The sequence below is a fragment of the Piliocolobus tephrosceles genome, chromosome Y, assembly GCF_002776525.5.
Source record: "Piliocolobus tephrosceles isolate RC106 chromosome Y, ASM277652v3, whole genome shotgun sequence".
Lineage (NCBI taxonomy): Eukaryota > Metazoa > Chordata > Mammalia > Primates > Cercopithecidae > Piliocolobus > Piliocolobus tephrosceles.
This window is the reverse complement of record NC_045456.1, coordinates 23,197,025-23,224,612: the sequence shown is the minus strand read 5'-3', so window position 1 is coordinate 23,224,612 and position 27,588 is coordinate 23,197,025. Positions and strand designations below refer to the sequence as shown.

The 27,588-nt window shown below is 40.6% G+C and overlaps 1 protein-coding gene across 1 annotated transcript; it reads right to left on the bottom strand.

Annotated features, from left to right (window-relative positions):
- Positions 1–27,588, bottom strand: LOC111531255 (RNA-binding motif protein, Y chromosome, family 1 member F/J-like). The gene is made up of 8 exons (XM_026452177.2): positions 27,446–27,588; positions 26,931–27,034; positions 24,048–24,225; positions 12,403–12,555; positions 10,270–10,381; positions 9,291–9,401; positions 9,104–9,192; positions 1–170 (listed from the first exon to the last, which is right to left on the bottom strand). The coding sequence occupies exons 1-8, from the start codon at positions 27,552–27,554 to the stop codon at positions 1–3; spliced, it is 1,026 nt and encodes a 341-aa protein (XP_026307962.2). The 5' UTR covers positions 27,555–27,588.

Genomic DNA, 27,588 nt, shown 5'->3' with positions numbered 1-27,588 from the left:
TCAAAGCTTGTGCCAGGCGGCACTGGCAGTGTGCACTTTGGAATTGGGTGCTTGGATGTCCCACACCTTAACCAGCATCCTGACAGTTGCAAGCCGTTGATCCACAGCAAACACATGAAACATCTCTCTTGCTTTGGCAGGCCAGAAAGATGGTACTGCATATTGCTGATCTAGTGGAGAGAGAGAGGGAGCAGCGCTGGTTGCTTGGGCATCTTGGGGCACTGGGCCTGGGCAGGAGTGTGGGAGGAAAGTCACCTTGTACAGTGGAGTTTCCCTGCTCTTGAGGCCAAGACTCCTGCAGGGACTCTCGCAGGTCTAGGAAAATAGAGTCTCCCAGTACCATAGTTCCTCCCTGAGCATGATCCCATGCTGAACTCCCAGGAGTATTCTGAAGGACCTCTCATCCAGTGCCCTGTGAACACCAGAGGCCAGCAGCTAGGGATGCCCATAGATGGCATGTGTGGATGCTGTTGTGCACTGCCTTGCCAACCCCGAGGCTCCTGTAAGCACAGAGGCACCCGCAATGCTTGCTGGCAGGGCTCTGCAAGACCAGGACTTTGGCCTATGGCTCCTAGACTTCTGTAGGCAGCATGTCGTGCTGTGGCCCAGGGTCCCACAGTCAGTATGGCAGGCTGTGGGCCTAGCGGGGCTTCCCAGGAACCCTGGGTCAACGTAGGTGTGGCAAAGGATTGTCAGCAGGGGACACCCATGGACCTCCAGGGGAGCAGCCCCCAGAGGCCAGGGGTTGCGGTGGTGTGGGGTGGGAGGAGTAGGCCATAGTATGTGGGAGCTCTAGAGGAGGGTGCTCCTGTTCAGCCTTGAGGCAGGGGAGGGCATCTGGGATGCAGAGCAAAGAGGCAGCCTTGGGGAATGATGCAGTGTTGGTGGTGGACAACACAATGGCGATGGTCAAGGTCGTGGCCAGGGACGAGGTCGATAAGAAGTGGACAGATGGATTAAGTCATAGACTTAAGAAAATGTGGCACATATACACCATGGAATACTATTCATTCTTAGCAAACTATCGCAAGAACAGAAAATCAAACACCACATGTTCTCACTCATAGGTGGGAACTGAACAATGAGCTCACTTGTACTCGGGAAGGGGAACATCACACACTGGGGCCTATCATGGGGAGGGGGGAGAGGGGAGGGATTGCATTGGGGAGGTATACCTGATATAAATGATGAATTGATGGGTGCTGACGAGTTCATGGGTGCAGCACACCGACATGGCACATGTATACATATGTAACAAACCTGCACGTTATGCACATGTACCCTAGAACTTAAAGTACAATAAAAAAAATTAATTACTAAAAAAAAAAAAAAAAATGAGACTCAGAAAAGAAAATAGCATAGCACTGGAGGAAATGAAGACAGATGAGCTAGAGAAAAACAACAGGGGCACAAAAGTAAGTCACTGCTTTTGCTTCTCCTGACCTTTTCCCAAGGAAGCAAGAATGATGCAAAAATCGAGTTTCTTCTATAAACTAAGTGAAGACGAATCTGAATATCTATGTAAAGGATTTTAAAATTAGATTATTTTGGCCATGTGCGGTGGCTCAGATGTGAGATTCCAGCCCTTGGGTATGCCGAGGTGGGTGGATCATCTGAGGTCAGGAGTTCGAGACCAGGCTGACCATCATGGCAAAAATCTGTCTCTACTAAAAATACCAAAAAGTAGCCAGGAATGATGGCAGGTGACTGTAATCCCAACTCCTTGTGAGGCTAAGGCAGGAGAATTTCTTCAGCCCAGGAGGCAGAGGTTGCAGTGTGCCAAGATCTTGCCACTGAACTTCCACTAGAATGATAAGAGCAAAACTCTGTCTCAAAAATAAATGAATAAATATACAAAAAATAAAAGAATGGATAACTTCCCACCAGTCACCAATGTCAGACATGCAAAGATAAGGATACCAGAAGAAATCAGAAGGAAGAAGTTCTATGACAATGTAATGATGATCTCAAAGTGACTGCAAAAGCATAGTAAAGAACATCAAAAATCGAGGATGGGGTTATGTCAAACTAAGGTGCTTCAGAAGAACACAGGAAACTAAACAGAGAGAGAAGACATCCTACAGGACGGGAGAAATTATTGGATCACCATACATCTTACAATGAGTGAATACTTATAGTACCTAAGGGACTCAAATGACTAAAGCACATGAAAATGAATGGACTAATGATGTGAATACTCATTTATTTAAGTAAGATACACAGTTGTCCAGCAGGCATACTACAAAGTGCTTGTCATCCCTAAACCATAAAGCAAATGCAAATCAAATCCACGGTGAAATGTCATCTCACTTCAGTCAGAATGGCTGTTATCCAAAAGACAATAGAAATGCATTTCTGGTGAGGATGCAGAGTAAAGGGTATACATGCACCCTTTTGGTGAGAATATAAATTAGTGCAGGCCTTACACAGGGCTTTACGTCAATTTAAGTATGGAGACTCCTCAGAAATTTACAAGCAGAACCACCCATCATATGATCCAGCAATCCAAGTAGCGGGGCAACACCATGGGTTTGGTCCCCATCTTTCTAGCATATTTCCTGAGTGGACATTATTTAGTGACTCCCTATGTTTGAGACCAATTTTTCCTTTTGCCTGATCTTTGTGGAAGATTCTCTCTCTATATCACTATGTCTACGTCTACATCTATGCCTATGTCAAAGTCTATGTCTATGTTTATGTCAAGGTCTATGTCTTTATCTATGTCTATCTCTCTCTCTCTGTGTCTCTATCTGTATCTCTCTGTATCTCTATTTCTATCTCTATCTCTACATCTCTCTAATTCTATCTCTATCTCAATTAAAGCTGTTTGACACCTCTTTGTTCTTTATTTGGATACTTGCTTCTACCGTGTAACTCTGTTAGTCAACTAAAACCCATCTTCTTGAAACCTGGTGGATTTAGACTTTGCTAAGCAGACATTTTTGTTGTTGGGATGCTTTTGTAAGGATACTCTGGAACTTCAATGATCTTGAGAAACTTAACATCTCCCCACACTGGTGCATTTTGACATCTTCCTTCCTGTTACTCGTGTTCCTTGCTTGTCCTCTTGCTATCTTCTGTCTACTATTTAGCTCCCTTGAATTCTTTGACATATCCTACTTCAAACCTCTCATTGTCCATCCTTTTATCCACTAAACAAGCCCTTTTCTATTTCAGCCTCTCAACCACTATAGTCACGAGAAATTTAGGCTTTCTAAATCAGAGGCTCTTGAGGTACTCAAGGATCTGCCCCACCCTCCAAAAAATTATCTGACTGAAGCAGAAAGAAAAATGGCTAATTAGAAGAGATTGAGCATTTTAATTACCCAGCTTTTGGAGACATCCAGACTGTCACTGGATGTATCAGTTATAAGTAAAATGCAGTCCTCTGACTCATTAGATTAAATACTATGGCAAAATACTCTCAGAAAATTCTTCTTTACCAATACAGACAAAATGTATTAGACCTCCTATTGAATAGGTAACCTTGTCTCATTTTTCTGGAAGCACAATTCAGATTAAATATAAAATGGATATAAACCAGTAAGATGTATATTACCCTATTGCTTACTTCATGACTAAATTTTAGGAGAGCTGTAAAATCTGTTTTCCACTATCTGTATTTTTTTGCATATACACCGTGTGTGTGATATATTACTACCTCTGGATGTGATTACCCAGTTAATTTTGAGTATCACTTAAAACGGTACCATATTAATTGGCTTAGAGATAAGTGAGCATTATTGTGAATTACACACTCTTAAAAATCCCAGAAATAGATGACCACATTCACATGACTCATGCAAATATTTAGTAAATGAGATTAGTTTAAAATGGTTCATTGCACAAGGACACATATTACAAGCTGTTGTTATTATCAAGTGCAAGAATACATTTGTGGGTCAGGCACGGTGGCTCATGCCTGTAATCCCTGCACTTTGGGAGGCCAAGGCAAGTGGATCATCTGAATTCAGGAGTTTGAGACCAGACCAGCCTGGCCAATACAGCAAAACTCCATCTCTCCTAGAAATACAAAAGTCAGCCAGGAACGGTGGTGCATACTTGTAATCCCAGCTACGCAGTAGGTCGAGGCAGGAAAATTGCTTTATCCCAGGAGGCAGGGGTTGCACTAAGCTGAGATCTTACCACTGTACTCCAGCTTGTGTGAAAGAGGGTGATGGTATCGGTGAAAAGAAACAAACAAACAAACCAAAAACCTTAAAAAGGAGAATACATTTGGATTCTTCTTGGATTTACTAATTCACTAATTGAGCTGCATTATATTCACTGGACATTTAATATTTTATAAGCATTTTTTATAACAATAGAGGCATTTCTGCTGTTCAGTAAAAAAGTGTTCTTTTTCTAACTGAATGTTACTGGAAACTGGTTTTATTGCCAAGCGTTGTCTGAAATATCAAACACACTTAAGAATGGAATCAAATAAAATCAAGCAGCATTAAAAACTAAAGGTGACTGTCGGGACAATACTTATAAAGGCCTCTTAGGAAAAGCAGCCTCTTAATTGGTTACAAAGTTCCCAGCCTAAGAGATGAGAAAGGTCACGCCTGGGCAGTTCTGGAAACTCATGATGTTTGGGGACTCCAAGAGGAGAGGAATTCAACCCAATGTACAAGTTCTCACAGAAAAGCCTGGTGAGAGGTTCCTGGCTTAGCATCTAGTCTCAAGGCTTTACAAAATATAATCTGAGACTAACTATCGAAAGTTCCCAGGACAAGGTGGGCAGATCATGAGGTCAGGAGATCAAGAACATCCTGGCTAACATGGTGAAACCCCGTCTCTACTAAAAATACAAAAAATACAAAAAAAAAAAAAAAAAAATTAGCCGGGTGCCTGTAGTCCCAGCCACTCCGGAGGCTGAGGCAGGAGAATGCCATGAACCTGGGGGGGCAGAGCTTGTGCTGAGCTGAGATTGAGCCACTGCACTCCAGGGAATTCATTCAATCATCACTGCCATCCTCACTCTACCATCTAAAATATACATAAAGCTCAACACAAAGAAAGAGAAAAAAAGAAAGAAAGTTCTCACAAAGCAAACTGGAGAGGCCTCTGTGGCCAAGAATGGTGGCTCTCACCTGTAATACCAGCACTCCCGCAAGCCAAGGTGGAAGGAACACTTGAGCAGAGGAGTTCACATCTAGCCTAGGCAACATGGTGCAACACAGTCGCCAAAAACAAACAAACATACAAAATTAGCCAGGCATGATGGTGTGTGCCTGTGGTCTCAGTTACCCCAGAGGTTGAGGTAGGAGGGTCACTTGAGCCTGGGAGGTTGAAGCTGCAATGAGTCAGACACTCAGTTCTAATTTAAAAAGGAATAATAAATACATGAAGAAATAAATAAATAATGGCCTTTGTGGTCAATGACTACTCTTACTGAATTTAGATAAATAATGACAAAACTAGTAAGACCAGATTTTGTGAATAAGAGTCAAGAGAAGTAACTGTGAGTAAGAGTCAAGAGAATTATGCTTCAGTGGAAAACTATAGAACATCACATGCGATATCTTACAAGTTTTATTAGTCTACATTTCAATTCTTATTTTATTCAATATATTGCTACAACTCTCCAAACTCAAACTTCAACACTGTGTCCCCCTTTCATGATTTAGCAACACTGAAATCTAAGACTGCCCAATTGTCCGCAAACCTTGTAATCTGAAGCTGGATGACTCAGTACCAACATTTAAAAAAATCATCTTCATGCCGTTAATACCTGATGGCAACAGCGGAGACCCTAAAAACGGCAAACCAGGGAATTCATTCAATCATCACTGCCATCCTCACTCCATCATCTAAAATATATACATTAATCTCAACACAGAGAAATGTCAGTTGGCTGCCCTCTGGATGGGGAACAGGGCCTTTGATTGGAACTGATCAAGTCAGGAAGACAGCACCCTCATAATGTTATTAATACTCTCCTATAAGCAACTCAAGAGTTCCAAGCCCCTTCTACCATGTGTAGACTTAGCTAGATGGCTGTTTAAAATCCATGAAGTGGGCCCTTGCCAGAACACTATATTTGCTGATGCCATCATCTTAGGCTTCTCAGGCTCTATGATAACAAGAAATGTTTGTTATAAACCACCAAGTCCAGGTATTTTCTCATAACAATCCTAGTGACCATAGGTCATAAAATGTACCCTATTATTCATTTAAAAGCATAATTTTCCTAAGAAAATTAAGGAATAAGGCTTCAGCTCTTGTTAAATAAAGGCTTTTCACCATTTACTGTAAACTGCTGAAACACAGCCCCTATTCCAAGGTCGGTAAATGGTATCTTACAGGTTACGCTTCTGTTCCCCATTCCTTTAAATCATTATGACAGAATGGCTCATGGTGATAATTTAGGTTAAGAATTCCCAGAGTATCACAGACACTTTTTTTTTTTTTTCTTCATTTGTTTGTTTTGACAGGGTCTCACTTTGTCACCCAGGTGAAAATGCAGTGGAGCAAACATGCTCACTGCAGCCTTGTCCTCATGGTCACAAGCCATCCTCCCTCCTCAGTTCCAAACGAGGAGGACTGCACAGATGCCCACCACATCCAGCAACTTTTTGTCTATTTTATAGGGACAAGATCTCTCCATGTTGCCAAGGCTTGTCTCAAACTCCTGAGCTAAAGAGATATGCCCGCCGTGGACTCCAAATGCTGGAATTAAAGACCTGAACCATCACATCTTTAAAGACACTATTTCTTATGATGCCACTGTGAAGATACTAGAGCATTTTATCATTTCATTTAATCCTCACTGTCCTACGTTATAGGTGAAGGAAAAAATAACTTCGTAAAATAAATAACTCACTTGAAAATCAAAGTTGGTAACTTCTCCTTTAAAATTATTTGCAGCCTTTTCCTTTAAACGTTGATGGTCCTGTCAACATTTTGTCATGAAAATGCTTCCTCCTTGCAGATTATTTTGCTAACTGAAGAATCATGGGCTATAAAACTTATGGAACTCCATATATTCCATGCTGTAATATGCGTATTCAGGAAAGTTAAATGGTTTATTTATTTGATTCCTATTCTTTACATTTTTGTCATCAGATAATTTATTAAATCTTTAAGCCATCCCCTATCTGAAATTTTATGCCACTGTTTTATACACTTAACTCTCCAAAAAGCATATGGTTTAAAGTATTCCTATTCATATCTTCAATGGTATCTGATAGGCTCGGCGTGGTGGCTCCTGCTTGTAATCCTAGCACTTTGAGAGGCAGAAGAGGGTGGACCAGGATTTTTAGTCAACATAATCAAATGCTGTCCGTACTAAAAATACAAAATTTCAGCTAGCTGTGGTGGCACACACCTTTAATGCCAGTTACTCGGGATGCTGAGAAAGGAGAATAGCTCAAACCCAGAAGGGGGAGGCTGCAGTGAGCCAAGGTCCAGTCACTGTATCACGGCTTAGGTTATGATAAAGCTATACTCTGTCAAAAAAAAAAAAAAAAAAAAAAAAAAAAGATAAATTCGCAACCCTCCTAGATTATTCCTGTTTGTAAGAATATATTGCTAAAACATGGCTTACAACATCCATTGCCAAATATTTGAAGACAATATCAATGTGAGTACCTCCCAAAACTAAACACTCATTTTTCACTGTAAACTAGGACCATTTAGTTTCATTAAGCTATGTACCTAGAAACTTAGCCAGTTCAGTTCTGATTTTGGTGGAAAGTATGTTTTCATTACCACTGTCCTGCTTCAGTCACAGAATGCTTCAAGAAGAATGGATGTTTTAAACTCTAGTTTCAACAATATCTAAGTATTATTTTTTGAACTTTACTGTTCCTCCAAAGGATAAACATTTCATCGTGAGGCAGACAGTTTCTGAAGGCTTCTGAAACTTGAATTTGTGATTCATCCACCTAGGTCCCCAAAAGACAAGAGATTACAGGTGTGAACGACCTTGCCCAGCTGAAGCTGGTAAGTTTTTAAAAAGAAACACAGCCTAATTAGGAAACTTATGCAGCCTCCAAGGGAGACTTCACATGCACCTACTTCTGTATGTATTTATGTGCAAACCAACAAAGGCAGTTTTTTACAAACAACACAATTTACTCTCCTATTGAATTAGCTTTTGAGCATGTGTAGCAATAAAATCAGGCATTTTGCATTCCATGTATAGGTTTATTCTGAAAATTTTACTACACACATTACACCTAAATAGATAGCTTTCAAACAGTATTAAAAACAATGAAATTACTTTGAAAAACATTCCTTTTCAGCTCAAAAAATTCATGGAGGAAGTCAGTATCTACCTCTCCCCACAAAACTAACCTATTTCTAGTAGTGGTACTCAGGGAATAACGCAGAAACCACATTTTAATTTTCGATAACCAAGGAAGGTTTGGTATGCAAGAACTATTATTTTAAATATCTGCTTCAGTCTCCTTTTTCAGATCATCTTCCCCCAACATCTTTTCTAGAAACCCTGTAACTTGAGCTCCCACATTCTTCATGAGGATCACGGCGCACCCTATCCACGGAAGGTGGATATGTTCGTTCTTTTCTGCCACCATGCTCACGACCACTGGAATAGAAATCACCACGCCTCCTTGAGTAACTCTCCCGATTTCTGTCGTATCTATCTCGTGTATCGTTATAATCATGGCGACTGCTTCCACCAAAAGTCATCCGAGGAGCTGGTGCAAGTGCTGCACCATGAGAGGTCACTGCAGTGTTGATAAAATAATAGCACTAATGTTAAACTACATTTAAACATTTTTACTGGTATCACTAAACCACAAACCTTGAAGTTCCATTTGGAAATATCTGCGTTCCTCTGCCTCTGTTGACAGGATATTAATTGTGACTGCAATAGTCAAAATGTTTCATTTGAAAGAAGTGTCAGAGTAGTATTTTGAAGCTTAAGAAAGTTTATTCTAAAATAAAGGTTGAGTCACATTTTCTGTAAATGAATTGAAGTTCTAACCTTCATATAGATCCATAGGCTTTATAGTCTTAACATTTCCCAATATTTAAACATGTTATGTTTTTCCTTTGTAATTTTCCCTAAAATTTTGTTACAACAATGATCTGGTCTATTAAATATAATCCTATAATTTACAAAACATACCTGGACTCTTACAATAACTCTGATATGCATCTCTGTAAGAACATCTACTTGGATGTCCCGAATCATCTCTACGACGGCCATCATATTCACTATAAAACACACACACACACACACAATACTTTGTTACCAGTGTCAGAATGAACAATTTAAGATATATATTAAACAAAATCAGAAAATGTTATAATACCTGTATCCTCTAGAGGAATGTTCATCACGGCGAGAACGACCATAATCACACCGTGCATAGTCTTTACGTGGTGGAGCATAACACCTGGTGTCTCGAAAACTTGGATGATTTCTGCTTGCATAAGTCAAAGAAACAAATTTTAAATGATCGACTTCTAGTATCCAAAACATAACCTGTTTACAACTTCAAAAGAATAAAGGGCCAGACATCTAACCAGACATTTCTCCAAGTACAATATATGCAAATACCCAAAAGTATGGGGAACTGATACTCCTAATTAGGGATTCAAAAAATGCATTTCTAAGCCAAAATGTGATACCATGCTTCCCACATACTGGAATGGCTATAAACTGTAACAAGCTAGAAATACAGAGTCTTTGAGAAGACGCAGGTAAACTGGAACCATGAAACAGTGCTTGTTGGAATGGAAAACGATGCAGCTACTATGGAGACATGTGGTGGGTCCTCAAGAAAACAAACATAATTATCATATGATCAAGCAATTCCACACATATATACCCAGAATTGAGTAAGTGTACTCAAACTAATATTTGTGCCTAGAGATACTGCCGTGGAAACAACTCAAACAAAACAGTGGGTTAACAGCTTGTGTAAGGAGTGAAGTACTATGATGTAAATAAACCTTCAGGACATCCAGCAGAAAGAAAAGAGACAGACAGAAAAAGCCATGTAGTGTTTGAGCCCATTACAAGGAAATGCCCAGAACAGGTAAGTTCACAAACAGAACACAGATTGGTGTTTCCTGGCGGCTGCAGAAAGGAAGAAAATGAAAGGGACTGCTTAACCGGTAGTGGAGTTGTAGTTTAGAGTGATGAAAATGCTTTTCTACTAAATAGAGGTGGTTGTTACACAACGCAGAATTAAATGCCACCTACTTGTTAACCCCCAAATGTTTAACTTTGTTATGTGAAATTCATCACCACAACAAAAATCAACTATTTTTTCAATTTTCCTTTACCTATCCTTAGTTGCATAAGCATCATCTCTTGGTGACATACTGTCGTTTCTCCAGGAGAATGGCTGTCTGCGTAAAGGACCTGCGTAGCTCTCTCTTCCACGTGACATGGGACCTTTAATTTAGCATGATTACGTATTATGCAAAGTACAGAGAATTTCAAACACTATCATTTCTTCTCTAAAACAACTTTAAAAATTATTTCTCTCCTGACTCTCTCTCTCTTTCCCTGAGTTACCAGACATTCATGACACCTTCATTATAGCTTACAGCTTCGAATAATCTCTTGGCTCCTGCAAGCCCAGTTCTTCTTAAACACAGCTGAAGCTGAACATTAATTCTCAGGTTAACAGTTCATTTTTTAACTGTTAATAACTAGCTAGTTATTATTTTCCTTTTCATATGAATTACTATTTGATGACTATTCATATGATGACTATTAATGACACAGGGAAAACCTGTAAAGCCATCAAAACTTAGACTGATTTTAAAGTTTACAGATGTCGTCTTATCTCAGCTACAGAAACTAATTTTACCCATCTTGTTCAGTCTGTCTCACACACACACAAGTACTGCAACTCATGAACTACTGAAAGCGAAATTTATACATAAAAGTTCTCCTTTATCTCTAAGTGGTTGACTCTATCTTAAATGAGGACAAATTAAAATATGCTACTCCAGCTTTTCTAATGATGGCTAAGATTTATTTTACATGCAATAAGAAATACCAGTAAATGCAATAAGAAATACCAGTAAAAAAGTCACTACATCATTGTGCCTCATTCAAAACAGAACAGGTTTTCCCTTAATATACTCTTCATGTGCTATTTCTTACAGGTCAGTCTCTCACTTATGTGTTCCCTGGCTAATCTTTTAGTGGAAATCTGCTAGCTTATGTATTATGAAATCAATTTCTATCTAACTTCACCAATCCTCTAATACGAAATGGAAAATTCAAAGTGGAAGGTTTCCATTTCCTCCACAATATGATTCATGCCTTAGTAAGAATTTTAATTTGTTCTGCTTAAACTTCTTGGCTGAGAACCGTCAATTTTTTGCCTTGCTTTCTTCTGTTCCATCTGAAATCTTACTCTTGTCCTCCTTCTCAAGATTATTACTTCTGTTCAATCTTACTGCTCACCTCTTGTTGCTTAGTTCTAAATTCTCTCCTCAAATAATTTCAAATCCTGCACTAAGGAACTTGTGTGAAGGCGTAAACATCCCTGTACAATCTTAATGATAAATATACAGCCCCTGAATTTCACAACTCTGCATTTCTGTGAAAAATGTTGAACTCCTTCATATCTCCATTTCAATCCCTACTTACACTGTTAAATAGTATTAAAGCCCAGTGACTACTTTTCTGCTAAATGCTCTTGTAGTATCCTCAAAGAAACAGTAAGAATGCCTTGCACATAAGCATTACCAAGGTCACAGAAACTGTATGGACAGGCAGAGTGGCTCATGCTTCGAGGCACTCTGGAAGGCTGAGGCAGGTGCACTGCTTGAGCCCAGGGCTTTAGTGTCAGCTATGACAATGTACTGAGATCCTGTCTCTACAAAAATAGGGAAAGAAAAATTGGACATGTGTGGTGGTGTATGCCATCAGCCACAGAAACTCAGGAGGCTGAAACAGGAGGATTGTATGAGCTCAGGAATTTAAGGCTGTAGTAAGCCATCATCTCACCATCGCAGTCTGGCCTGGTGAGAGCAAGACTCCAACCTGACAAAAAAAACTGAACATGCAATTTTTAGGTTGGAACAGTGGGTCAAATACAAACGGACGTAGGATATGGTAGGGTTCCTTAGATTAAGAAGCCTTCCATCAAAGAATACTGCCAGGAACTTTAAGAAAAATTAAAAGGAATTCTCTAGCAAACAAAGCATTAAATGGAACATTTTGCCTCTTTGTAATCATTTCTTTTTGATCTGCAGTTAGAAGGTCAACTATTTCTTCACCATAAATCTGAAATTCGCCTAGTGAGATTCAAACTAAAATAAAAGCTATCAATCAATAAATAGGTCCATGTATGTGTCAATTCTAATATGTTTCTCAATCTTAAAGTGAAGCATTCAGGTAAATAGTTCATTTTCAATCATACAAAAACTACGGTCTGGCTCTCAGGTTGCATTTACCTTGGCCTCCCATCCCACCATTGCTTCTTGCCACAGTCGAAGGAGCAGATTTTTTAGGAGGAGGACTTCCAATTCTTGAAGATGGATCTCTTTTAACTCCAAACGTTCCCCTAGAAGAACTCATGTGGAGATCAAGAGTGTATCTGCCATCACCTGTGTTTCATACAAAATCTTTTTAGTTGAGAAACATCACTATTTCTTAAATGGCTAAATTTTAGATGTGTATAAATATTTCCTGCACATTGTAATTGTAAAATTGCACAATTCTCTAAACTAATAAACTTTAGCATTTCTATATGAAATTAGTGTAATTCAAGCAATAAAAGTCCATTTAGAAAATCCACAAAAACAATCAGGAATCATTATACATTGGTGTGAGAGAGAGAGAGATGTGGGATATGTGGAGAGTAAAGAGAGAGCAGAGATCTATGAGTCAAATATCTAAATGTAATCTAGATCAAGAAAAACATATTAGGATATCAGTGATAAATGACTGCTCATATCATTCAGGCATGAAGAAAGCTTCATCAAAACATATCATAAAATTAAATCAAATTCCACTCAAAGGAACTCAAATAATTACAGAATCAAAAAGTGACACCTTAGAAAAATACATGGTGTCTAAAACTTGTTAACATAATTTAGAATTCTTAAATTTTCCTTATTTAATAGTAATTTTCAGCTTGGGCTATGCTCAATTATAGTAACCCTTAAGAATTGCACATTAAATAATGAAAAATATTATGATCGATCAATCGATAGATAGATAGATGGACAGACAGATAGATAGATTCCAATTCCCTGGTGGTGTCACAGGTAATAACAGGGACATTCTCATACATGGCAGAGCAAGATCAATTGGATCAAAAAAGACACAAAGCTCTGTCTCTTAGAGTGCATCATACACTGCAATTTCAACTTGAGCAAATAACTCTACTGAATCACACATCTAGTTGTTCAAACTCCAAATGAAATGTTAAGAGATAATACAATTTACCTAATAGGCATATTTTAATGTATGGTTTGCTTTGGTTTTCTTAAGTAAAATTTGACCCCTCATTCCTATCGAGTAAATCTTCCACAAACACCATTTACAGTGACTTATCCTCCAGCAAAGAAAGTTACATACTTATTTGTGAAGCAGTGTAGTGATTTTTAGACTTTTCCTGAGTCACAGACTCTCTGAAGAAATTAGAGTTCTACATTCCTTAAATGGCGATGCCATATGGCAGGCCAATCTGCAAATTCTCCATATGAAATGAAAAATAAAATAGATTTTCATAGATGCTTGCACATGTATACACAGAAAAGCAAATATAGTTAAATCAATCCTAAAATACTGAGTTACAGCCAGGCATGGTGGCTCCCACCTGTCATCCCAGCACTTTGGGATGAGGAAAGAAAAAGATCCTCTCACAATGTTTTATCCTTAGCACCTGTTCTTTAAAAAATTAATAATAAAAACAATGAAGCAAAACTAGCCTGGCCAGGTTCGCCCAGCCTAAACCTAATAGTTAAAAATCAACTTATGACTGATGTTCCTGACATTATGTAAAAGAACGCAGTGAAACTCCCAGCCCTGTTTTGTTTCTCTCTGACCACCGGGGCATGCAATCCCTGTCACGTACCCCTTGCTTGCTCAAATCAATTACGACCCTTTCCTGGGAAATCTTCAGTGTTGTGAGCCCTTAAAAGAGGCAGAAATTGTGCCCTCGGGGAGCTTGGCTTTTGAGACGGTCGCTTGCCGATGCTCCCAGCTGAATAAAGCCCTTCCTTCTACAACTTGGTGTCTCAGAGGTCTTGCCTGCAGCCCGTCCTGCTACATTTCTTGGTTCCCTGACCAGGAAACAAGGTAACTGATGGATGGCCAAGGCAGCCCCTTAGGTGGCTTAGGCCCGCCCTGTGGAGCATCCCTGCGGGGTACTTAGGTGGCTTAGGCCCGCCCTGTGGAGCATCCCTGCGGGGTACTCTGGCCAGCCTGAGTGACACCATCCAAAGAGCGCTCCCGGGTAGGCAACTGCCCCCGTGGAACGCCTGACCAGAGCAGCGCATAGCAGGCCCCCGAGGAGGATCAACACAGTGGCTGAACACCGGGAGGGAACTGGCACTTGGAGTCTGGACATCTGAAACTTGGTAAGACTAGTCTTTGGAACTTGCCCCACTCCATCTGAGTGGAAGCGTGGCCTGATCACCCACAGTGTGCCTGGATTGGCACTTTTCTTCTGGCTTTGTCTTGACTTGAATTGCTGGATACTTTGGATTTGGTTTTGACTTGGCTGAAATCTCTTGGTGCTCATATTTTGAATTTTGTGGTATTCCGATTTTGGTGTGGTATAAACGATAAAAGTGTGTGTGTGCCCTTTTTAACCATTCTTTGTTTCGTGGTGAGTGTTTGTGGTGAGAGTGTAGTATTTTGTCCTGGAGAACATGGGTCAGGCACAAAGTAAGCCCACCCCATTGGGAACTATGCTAAAAAAATTCAGAAAAGGATTTAATGGAGACTATGGAGTCACTATGACTTCAGGAAAACTTAGAACTTTGTGTGAAATAGACTGGCCAGCATTAGATATAGGCTGGCCATCAGAAGGCAGCTTAGACAGGTCTTTAGTTTCAAAGGTATGGCACAAAGGAACAGGCAAACCTGGACACCCAGATCAATTTCCATTATAGATTCCTGGTTACAGCTACTTTTAGATCACCTGCAGTGGTTAAGGGGGCAGGCAGCAGCAGTACTAGTAGCAAAGGGACAGTTGGTTAAGGAAGGTTCTCACTCCACCAGACAAGGGAAGCCGGCACCTAAACTTCTGTCTGACCCAGAGCCCGAGGACTCATGGCAAGAGATGGCACCAACAGTGCTCCCCTCCCCCCGCTTATCAAGTGGGGAGGCCCCCTTCTCCTGAGCCTGAAGCCCCCTAGACCATCCGGAGTAGACAAAAAAGGAAGTGAAGCTGCAGGAAAAACTCCTCCCTTGGCAGCCTGCTTACGGCCCAAGACTGGAATCCAAATGCCCCTAAGAGAGCAGCGATATACTAGGTAGATGAGGATGGACACATAGTGGAAAGGCGTGCCTTTGTGTATCACCCTTTCACCTCTGCTGACCTCCTCAACTGGAAAAATAACAATCCATCTTACACTGAAAAGCCTCAAGCTCTAACTGACTTGCTCCAAACAATTATCCAGACTCATAATCCCACTTGGGCTGATTACCACCAGCTACTCATGTACCTCTTTAACACAGATGAAAGACGAAGGGTGCTGCAGGCAGCAGCTAACTGACTAGAGGAGCACATCCCAGTTGATTATTAAAATCCTCAGGAGTATGTAAGATTTTAGCTGCCAGGAATGGACCCTCAATGGGACCCAAATGAAGGACCAGATATGGAGAGGCTAAAATGATACCAGGAGGTATTAACTGCAGGGTTAAGAAAAGGCGTTCAAAAGGTTACTAATGTAAATAAAGTTTCTGAAGTCATCCAAGGAAAGGAGGAAAGCCCAGCCCAGTTCTGTGACAGACTCTGTAAAGCTTACCGTATGTACACTCCTTTGGATCCGGATAGTCCTGAAAACCAGCATATGATTGATATGGCTTTAGTTAGAGCGGAAGATATCCAGAGAAAATTGCAAAAACAGGCTGGGCTTGCAGGAATGAATACCTCGAAGCTACTGGAAATAGTTAATCAAGTATTTGTAAATAGAGACGCAAAAAAGCCGCCGCCGTAAGGAGGGCGAACACCAGACCAGGCGAAACGCTGATTTGCTGGCTGTGGCAGTTAAAGGGATCCCCCCACAAAGGGCAAGAAAATGGGGGTTCCAGAAGGAATGCCCAGTCCAATCACTCATGCCTGCAACGTGACCAGTGTGCCTATCGTAAAGAAATAGGACATTGAGAAAACAAATGTCCCCAACTAAGAGAAAAACAGACTGATGTACAGCAGAAGACCTCAAACAACGATGAAGGAATTTTGTTCAATCTAGCTGAAGGGCTGCTAGACTGAAGGGGACGGGGTTCAAATGCTCCCCAAGGAGCAATAGGGGGCAAGGACATTAAGTTTTTGGTCAATACTAGAGCTGAACACTCAGTAGTAACCACCCCAGTGGCCACCTTATCTAAAAAGATCATTGATACAATTGGAGCAACATGAGTCTCTGCCAAGCAGGCTTTCTGCTACCATGGACGTGCTCGGTGGGAGGGCATAAAGTGACTCATCAGTTTCTGTATATGCATGACTGCTCCTTGCCTTTGTTGGGAAGACTTGCTTAGCAAGCTGAGAGCCAGTATTTCCTTTACAAAACAGGGCTCTTCACAGCTGGAGTTACCAGAAACGGGAGTCATGATGGCCCTTACAGTCCCCCGGAAAGAAGAGTGGAGACTTTTCCTAACCGAGTCAGACCAGGAAATAACACCGGCTCCAGCTGAGCGATGGCCCCAAGTATGGGCGAACGATAATCCTCTGGGGCTGGCAATCAATCAAGCCCCTGTACTCATAGAAGTTAAGCCTGGGGTCCAGCCAATTAGAAAAAAGCAGTATCCAGTTCCCAGGGAAGCCCTTAAAGGAATACAGGCTCATCGTAAGCACTTAAAAGCCTTTGGAATTATAGTTCCTTGCCAGTCTCCATGGAATACCCTCCCCTTCTACCTGTCCCTAAACCAGGGACCAAAGACTATCGACCCATACAGGACTTACGCTTGCTAAACCAAGCTACAGTGACTCTGCACCCAACAGTTCCTAACCCATACACACTGTTAGGATTGCTGCCAGCTGAGGACAGCTGGTTTACTTGCCTGGACTTGAAAGATGCCTTCTTTAGCATCTGGCTAGCTCCTGAGAGCCAAAGCTGTTTACCTTTCAGTGGGGAGATCCGGGGTCAGGTGTCACCACTTAGTACACTTGGACTCGGCTTCCCCAGGGGTTCAAAAATTCCCGCACCATCTTCAGGGAAGCGTTGGCTCCAGATCTCCAGAAGTTTCCTGCTGAAGACCTTAGGCTGTACCCTGCTCCAGTACGTAGTTGACCTTCTGCTAGGACACTCCATGGCAGTCGGGTGTGCAAAAGGGACGGATGCCCTGCTTCAGCACCTGGAGGACTGCGGGTATAAGGTGTCCAAGAAGAAAGCTCATATCTGCAGACAACAGGTAAGCTACCTGGGATTCACTATTCAAAAAGGGGAGTGCAGCCTAGGGTCAGAAAGAAAGCAGGTCATCTGTTAGCTAAAACACTGCATGGAGTTACAAAGCGGGGGCGACACTGAGCCCTTTGAATGGGGGACTCTACAACAGCAAGCCTTTCATAAGTTAAAAGAAAAACTTATATCGGCCCTAGCCTTAGGACTACCAGATTTGACAAAACCTTTCACACTCTATGTGTCAGAAAGAGAAAAAATGGCAGTGGGAGTTTTAACTCAAACTGTGGGGCCCTGGCCAAGACCAGTGGCCTGCCTCTCAAAACAACTAGATGGGGTTTCTAAAGGCTGGCCTCTGTGTCTAAGAGCCTTGGCAGCAACGGCCCTGTTAGCACAAGAAGCGGATAAACTAAGCCTTGGACAGAACTCAAATATAAAAGCCCCCCTTGCGGTGGCAACCTTAATGAATACCAGAGGACACCATTGGCTAACAAATGCCAGATTAACTAAGTACCAAGGCTTGTTATGTGAAAACTCCCACATAACCATTGAAGTCTGTAACACTTTAAATCCTGCCACCTTGCTCCCGGTGTCTGCCAGCCCTATTGAACATAACTATGTAGAGGTGTTGGACTCTGTCTATTCTAGCCAACCAGATCTTCGAGACCGGCCATGGGCATCTGTAGACTGGGAATTATATGTGGACGGGAGCAGCTTCATCCACTTGCAAGGAGAAAGGTGTGCAGGATATGCAGTACTAACTTTGGATGACGTTGTTGAAGCTAAGCCATTGCCTCAGGGCACTTTGGCCCAAAAAGCAGAACTCATTGCTCTTACTCAGGCTCTGGAACTCAGTGAAGGTAAGACTGTAAATATCTATACTGATTCTCGATATGCCTTCCTACCCTTCAAGTACATGGAGCATTATATAAAGAAAAAGGCCTGTTAAATTATGGGGGAAAAAACATAAAATATCAACAAGAAATTCTATAATTATTGGAAGCAGTGTGGAAACCACAAAGGGTGGCAGTCATGCATTGCAGGGGACACCAGCAGGTTTCCACCTCGGTGAGCCAAGGAAACTCCCAAGCAGACACAGAGGCACGAAAAGCAGCACCTACTTTTTACCGGGCATCAGTCACAGCCCCACCACTCCCTCAAATGCTTCATCTGGTGCCAACTTATTCTAAAGAGGAAAAAGACTTTCTTCAAACAGAGGGAGGAAAACAATAAAGAAAGGATGGATAAAGTTGCCAGATGGAAGAATAGCTGTTCCATAGGTGTTAGGAGCTGCAGTCGTGCTGGCTGTACATGAAACTACCCATCTAGGCCAAGAATCACTCAAAAAGCTGTTAGGCCGGTATTTCTACATCTCACACTTGCCAGCTCTTGTTAAAACAGTAGCTCAGCGATGCGTTACCTGTCGACAGCACAATGCAAAACAAGGCCCCTCTGTACCTCCTGGCATACAAGCCTTTGGAGCAGCTCCTTTTGAAGATCTTCAAGTAGACTTCACAGAGATGCCTAAACGCAGAGGTAACAAGTATTTACTGGTTCTAGTGTGTACTTACTCTGGGTGGGTGGAGGCTTACCCAACAAGAACTGAAAAAAGCTCATGAAGTAACCCTTGTGCTTCTTCGATATCTCATCCCTAGGTTTGGACTGCCCCTACGAATTGGCTCAGATATAATGGGCCGGCATTTGTGGCTGACTTGGCACAGAAGACGGCAAAGATATTAGGAATCACTTGGAAGTTATACGCCGCTTATCGACCTCAGAGTTGCAGAAAGGTGGACCAAATGAATCAAACTATCAAAAATAGTCTAGGGAAAGCATGTCAGGAGACAGGATTAAAATGGACACAAGCCCTTTCTATACTATTGTTTAAAATTAGGTGTACCCCTCTAAGAAAACAGGATACTCCCCTTATGAAATTCTGTATCACAGGCCTCCTCCTATACTGCGAGGACTTCCGGGTACTCCCCAAGAGTTAGGTGAGATTGAATTACAGCGGCAGCTACAGGCTTCAGGGAAAATTGCCCAGACTATCTCAACTTGGGTAAATGAGAGGTGCCCAGTCAGCTTATTTTCCCCAGTTCACCCTTTTTCTCCAGATGACCGTGTGTGGATCAAGGACTGGAACGTGGCTCCATGGCAGCCACCGACCACTCCCACAGCTGTAAAGGTGGAAGGAATCCCAGCCTGGGTTCACCACAGTCGTGTGAAGCCTGCAGCAGCTGAGACCTGGGAGGTCAAACCAAACCTGGACAATCACTGCAAAGTGACCCTGAGGAAAATGACAAGCCCTGCTCCAGTCACTCCCAGAAGCTGACTGGCCTACGTGTAGCCGACGCATGAGGAAAACTGTTGTGGGACTTAATTTTCCTTATAACATGGACCCCTCTCAACCTCCCATGATCACAGTCTTTGAAATAAGACTAAGGACTGGTCCTTTCCTAAAAGACACAAGTAAAATAATAGCTAAAACAGAAGAAAGGGGAGTCCCCAAAAATGTAACCTTAAAATTTGATGCCTGTGCTGCGATTAATAGTAAGCTGCTCAGGATAGGATGCGGTTCTCTAGATTGGGAAAAAAGTTATACAGCAGAAAATAAGTATATCTGTCAAGAATCATATTCACATGACATATGTCAGTACTGGTCTTGTGTCATTTGGGCTGCCTGGAAAGAAGATAGAAAAGATCCTGTTTGGCTCCTCCAAAAAGGAAAAGCCAGCCCCTCCTGGATGAGTGGGGGCTGCAATCCTTTAGAAGTGATCATCACAAACCCCTCAGACCCAGAATGGAATCAGGGAAAATACGTAACATTAGGCATTGATGGGAAAGGACTAGATCCTAGTGTAAGCCTCCTAACAAAAGGAGATATTCAAAGACGCTCCCCAGAACCAGTATTTCAAACTTTCTAGGATGAACTAAATGTGCCAGTACCTGAGATTCCAGGAAAAACTAAAAATTTGTTTTTGCAAGTAGCTGAGCATGTAGCCCAGTCTCTAAAAGCCACTTCATGTTATGTTTGTGGAGGAACCGTAACAGGAGATCACTGGCCATGGGAAGCCCGAGAATTAGTTCCTACAGACCCAGTTCCTGATGAGTTCCCAGCCCAAAAGAACCACTATAACAATTTTTGGGTTCTAAAAACCTCAATTATTAGACAGTATTGCATAGCTAGAGAAGGAAAGGGATTCACTCATCCTGTAGGGCAGCTGACTTGTCTTGGGTAAAAGCTGTATAATGGTACCACAAAGACAGTTACATGGTGGAGTTCCAATTACACAGAAAGAAATCCATTCAGTAAACTTCCAAAGTTGCAGACTGGGCCCACCCAGAATTCCACCAAGACTGGACGGTCCCACTGGGTTGTACTGGATATGTGGACACAGAGCTTATGCTAAGCTGCCTGATCAGTGGACAGGTAGCTGTGTAATTGGTAGCATTAAGCCATCTTTCTTCTTACTGCCCATAAAAACAGGTGAACTCCTGGGCTTCCCAGTTTATGCTTCCCGCAAAAAACGGAGAATAGCCATAGGTAACTGGAAACATGATGAATGGCCCCCAGAAAGAATCATACAATACTATGGACCCGCCACATGGGCTCAAGATGGCTCATGGGGATATCCGACCCCCATCTACATGCTCAACTGAATCATACAGTTACAAGCTGTTTTAGATATTACTAATAAAACTGGTCAAACCTTGACTGTTCTTGCCCAGCAAGAAACTCTAATGAGAAATGCTATCTATCAAAATAGACTAGCTCTTGACTACTTGCTAGCAGCTGAGGGAGGAGTTTGTGGAAAATTCAACCTTACTAATTGTTGTCTACACATAGATGATCGGGGCAGGTAGCTGAAGATATAGTTACACAACTGGCACATGTACCCATGCAACTGTGGCACGGATTTAATCCGGAAGCCATGTTTGGAAATTGGTTTCCAGCAATAGGATGATTTAAAACTCTTATAATAGGAATAATAATAATAATAGGAACCTGCTTACTGCTCCCTTGTCTGATATCTGTACTTCCCCAAATGATAAAAAGCTTTGTCACTACTTTAGTTCACCAAAATGCTTCAGCACAAGCATACTATATAAATCACTATCGATCTATTACACAGGAAAACATAAATAATGAGAGTGAGAGCTCCCACTAATAAAATGAGTGAAAGTGCCGAAGGGGGGAAATGAGGAAAGAAAAAGACCCTCTCACAATGTTTTATCCTCAGCACCTGTTCTTTAAAAAATTAATACTAAAAACAATGAAGCAAAACTAAAGACAGGCAGACTGGCCGGGTTCACCAGGCCTAAACCTAATAGTTAAAAATCAACTTATGACTGATGTTCCTGACATTATGTAAAAGAACACAGTGAAACTCCCAGCCCTGTTTTGTTTCTCTCTGACCACTGGGGCATGCAACGCCTGCCACGTACCCCTTGCTTGCTCAAATCAATCACAACCCTGTCCTAGGAAATCTTTAGTGTTGTGAGCCCTTAAAAGGGACAGAAATTGTGCACTTGGGGAGCTTTGATTTTGAGATGGTAGTTTGCCGGTGCTCCCAGCTGAATAAAGCCCTTCCTTCTACAACTTGGTATCTCACAGGTTATGCCTGTGGCCTGCCCTGCTACAGGGAGACTGAGGCTGGCGGATCACAAAGTCAGGAGATCGAGACCATCCTGGCTAACACGGTGAAACCCCATCTCTACTAAAAATACAAAAAGATTAGCTGGGTGTGGTGGCGGGCGCCTGTAGTCCCAGCTACTCAGGAAGATGGAGCAAGAGAATGGCATGAACCCAGGAGGCGGAGCTTGAGGTGAGCCGAGATCAACCCACTCCAGAGTCCAGCCTGGGCAACAGAGCCAGACTCTGCCTCAAAAAAAAAAAAAAAAAAAAAAAAGAGTTACAAATATTACATCTAAACAGACGGTTTTTCAAATAGCATTCAAAATTATAAAATTACTTTGAAAAAATTCCTTTTATTCAGAATATCTCAAAAAATTCATGGAAGAAGTCAGTATCTACCTCTCCTTATAAGGTATAAGAAACAAACCTATTTCTTATAGTGGTACAACATTTTAATTTTCCATATGCGAGCAAGAATTGATATGCAAGAACTATTATTTTAAATATCTACTTCCATCTCCTCCTTCAGATTGGCCTTCCCTAACACTACTTACATAAGCCCTGTAACTTAAGCTACAATGTGCTTCACAAGGAGGATGGTGCATGGTGGAAATGGTGCACTTCCACCATGCTCACCACCACTGGAACAGAAATCACCATGGCTCCTTGAGTAACTCTCAGACTTCTGCCATGTCTATCTCGTATACTGTTATAACGTGGTACCTCCTTCCACCTACGTCATCTGAGACCCTCGCTCACGTGGTGCACCACGGGAGGTCCCTGTGGTGATGATAAAATAACAGAGAGTATGTTGACCTATTTCAACATTTCTACTGATACTACTAAAGCATGAATCAGTTAAAGTACTATTAGGAAATATCTGCTTTCCTCTGCCTTGGTTGTCAGGATATTCATTAGGCTTGCAATAGTCAAAAGGTTTTATTTAAAAGAAGTGTCAGAATAGGATTTTTTCTTATTTCTTTCTTTCTTTCTTTTTTTTTTTTGAGACAGAGTCTTGCTTTGTTCCCCAGGCTGGAGTGCAGTGGCATGATCTCTGCTCACTGCAAGCTCTGCCTCCTGGGTTCATGCCATTCTACTGCCTCAGTCTCTCGAGTAGCTAAGACTACAGGCACCCGCTGCCACGCCTGGCTAATTTTTTGTATTTTTAGTAGAGATGGGGTTTCACTGTGTTAGCCAGGATGGTCACGATATCCTGACCTCATGATCCACCTGCCTTGGCTTCCCAAAGTGCTGCTGAGATTACAGGCGTGAGCCACCGCGCCCGGCCAAGAGTAGGATTTTGAAGTTCAAGAAAGACTTAAACTTAGATATTTCCTGAGTCACAGACTCTTTTGAATAATTAACGTCCTACATTCCTTAAGTGGAAAATGCTTTATGGCAGGCCACTATGCAAATTATCCCTATCAAAATATTTGCATCCATGTGTCTACGTGTATACACAGAAAAATAAATGTTGTGAAAGCAATCCTAAAATACTGAGTTTGTAATGTCCTTTTGGAAGGTTTTCAAGATATCCCTATATTTTGACAATGCAGTATCTATGAACTACGGGGCCCCAAAGTAAGAAACTCTAAAGTATTATGAATGTGAATGAGTTCTGCAGAAAACCTGGCGAGTACAATCAGCATTCATAAACTCAATTCAGTTAGAAATTTATATTATTTCCAAGCAAAGTAATTAAGATTTTAAAACAAATTTTAGATATTAGTTCACTCTTTCTTATAATACGTCTTTAGTACTTACAAATGATTTTGCTTATTAACAAGAATTTACTTTTCCTAGGAAGTAAATAAAATTGAGAAATTTCTACACCTTCCAACACTGTCTTTCAGTCCTATGGTTCCATCTTTATGTTTTAAAACATTACCCAAGTGTCCTCCACGTGAATGATGCCGCCCTCTTGTTCCTCCACTACTACTTCTTATAGATTTCAGACTTCCCAAAGGGCTTCTGTGTCTTGAAGGAGGTGATATCCTCCACGTACCACCACTTTCAAAGGATGGTTTGTTGGCTTGTTCTACTTTTATTGCTTTTCCATATAAAAACTGAAAGAATAAAGTATACTATCAATAAAATTGTCACATTTAAACTAAACACATTTTACAAACATTTTACATCAACTATATTTCAGTTCTACATGTTTTCACTGAACACAAACATTTTTCTTTTCTTTTTATTTTTTCCTGAAATTATCACATCCTTCACAATTTGTTGAGCACATGCCTTCAATGAAGGGATAAACACAAATTCTGCTATTCAAATTCCTTGAAAGGCCTCCACTATTAAAAAATAACATCTCAAAAAAATTAACCCATCACATATTCAGACAATGTAGCACATCTGTTCTTTACAATACATAATTTACTTCATTTTTGCATCCACTTCACTTATTTAAAAGCTTCAGCGTTTCAAGTGCATATAAAAGAATGTGTCATTTTAAAAAGTAATGTTAGTTATTCAAAGACATTAGTTACTCATTTTGAACTTTCTTATTTATTGTGCTCACACTTGCCTACAATGTCCCAGTATGATTTACAATTCTATATTTACTCTACTTCTGTTTCCTTAAATGTGACCTAGGGTTGGTCTCCTTCATGTTTTCTGCCATATTAATTTCTTATTTGGCATTAGACATGTCCCTATAAAACAACTCTTAGTAGACTATTGCATGTTATTTCTCAGAAATGCTTACATGTCCTAATTAAATTCACAATAACTTTCTTCAGTTTTATCTTTTCTATTGGCGAAAGTAATGTTTGAAAACAGCTCAGCTAAGAACTCTATTTAAAAATTACACGGCTTTTGTTATTTGAGGGAAGATCTTAAATACCTTCCCTTAGCCACACAGCCAGTTGGTCCTACCTTGAGACTTCGTTTGCTATTTCTGGGCAAAAATATTTTCCCCAGATTTGCACATGGCTGCTTGCTTCCCAGTATTCTTAGGTCAGCCAAAATTTCTCAAACTCTTCATTCCTCCTGAAAACTCTAAGTACCTCCTTATTTCCATTCTTAATAGTTATGTGCATATAACATTTTATTTATTTATTTATTTATTTTTATTTATTTATTTATTTTTTGAGACGGAGTCTCGCTCTGTTGCCCAGGCTGGAGTGCAGTGGCCGGATCTCAGCTTACTGCAAGCTCCACCTCCCGGGTTTACGCCATTCTCCTGCCTCAGCCTCCCAAGTAGCTGGGACTACAGGCGCCCGCCACTTTGCCCGGCTAGTTTTTTGTATTTTTTTAGTAGAGACGGGGTTTCACCGTGTTAGCCAGGATGGTGTCGATCTCCTGACCTCGTGATCCACCTGTCTCGGCCTCCCAAAGTGCTGGGATTACAGGCTTGAGCCACCGCGCCCGGCCTATATTTATTTTTATACAATAAAATATGTGAGATGAAGGGGTTTAGAAATCACATCTATAAAAATTACCTCTTCTTCTGCTTAAAAACTAGTGGAAACAATTATCATAGATTACTATACATAAGTCAAAATTATCTCCAGTCCCGACACCATGACATGAACAGAAAGCATGTTCTACCACGCCTTCAAATACAAGAGTGTAAGAGTGAATAAAAATGTACTATCTGCTATGTACCAGGAAGTGTGCTAGATGTAACAGAAATAAAAGCAACTAGGAAAGTTTAAATATGTACTAAAGACAATTTAACAATCAAGAGATTAATACATGATACAGGGAGTACCAAATACCTAGTGTATATGATTAGGAAGAAACTATAAAATCTAAGGTGTTTTTGAAGAATAAATTATTATTTCTTAGACATTTACAGGCAACAGCAACGCTCACCAAGTCCAAGAAAGCATACTCGAGATAGCATGAAGGGTAACAGAAACTAAAATCAGATTGTGATAATGTTATAAAACACAAAAAGCTCCAAAGGGTCCAGAATGGAATGATCTTAACTGCAACGTACAGGAATTCAGTAGTTAACAGTATTACAGAGAAGTTTAAAGCTGTAATAAACATATAGTCCCTCAAATTTAAGACTCAGTAGGACAAGAGACCATGGATTGGATCAAAACAAGTCCACCAACACACTGGGAAAATCAGGAATTATGTACGCATGTTACATAAATCACTTTGGTGACAGACTAAAAATGTTCCTAGGAGAAAAGGACAACAACGGGGCAAATATGTCAGTCAGTTGTTCTGTTATCCAAATTCAATGTTCTCATATTATTTCCTATGTTCAACTTTTTAACACTTCTTTCGATGAAAAGGTCTTCCTTAAATATCCGTTCTCTAGAATATATTTTAAGAGAATGGACAAGAATGTTTCCATCTTGTGAGTCTGTCTAGGTGTCTCTTTACAGAAGAAATCTTTCTTGTAAGGGTGTCTATGTATATATCCACATGATACAAAAGTCTACGATACAAAAGTATTTCCAGGAATTGGAAGTAATTCCATTAACAGCATTTAATAAATATTGACTTCTTTCTGTCATATTCCTGAGGGTGCTTTCTAAGTTTTAAACCTCTTTGTAAGCTTTTGAAAATCTATTTACACTCGTATTGAAGTACAAACATGGAAACTGGATTACCATAGAGTAATTCATACAATGTTTATTTCTATATGCTTTCAAACACACTTGCATCTATGAGGCAGAAAGAAGAGGACGCCTAAAGCATTTCGGCGTTCTGCTATCATCAAAAGTTTAGTAATACTAAAAGGACCTAGTGATCCTGCTAATTGAAAACCAGAGTTAAAACATTACTCACTAGGGACCCTTACCTTTCCATTCATATCTTTGGCAGCATTCTTAGCATCTGCAGGGTTCTCAAAAGTAATAAATGCAAAGCCTCTACACTTGTTTTTTCGATCTTTCTTCCAAATAACTAAAATATATGAAAACATTTTACATTTATATAACTAACTCATCATAGTACTAAACATCTTAAGAGTTACATGAAATAAAAAAAAAATTGCATTTCACATCATCACTATGATTCTTAATACTAAGTCACCCGTATAGTCTGCCTATTATATTTCATTTTGCTCCCTAGCTGCACAAATAATTTACTTTTGCTCGTTTTCCTTCTGAAGTAGTAGGTGATCCTTTCCACAAACCCTTCAGCTGTTGCCATGGGAATTATCTGAATATCAAACATAAACTTCAAAACAACAGTTAAAAAACAAAAAACAAAAAAAACACTTTAAGAATTTAAGGAAATGTTTTGAGTATATGTTTACTGTGGTAAAAAATAAATATAAAATACACAGAAATATATGTTGGCATTAAGAGTTACCTTCCGACAAGGGACCATGTTTCCCAAATACTGCTTTAAGCGTCTTTTCATTGGCTTCTCTGCTTAGCCCACCAATGAAAAGCTTGCCAGGCTGATTCACTTCCATCATTTAGCTGTAAAGGGTAAAAAATTATCTACAGTCA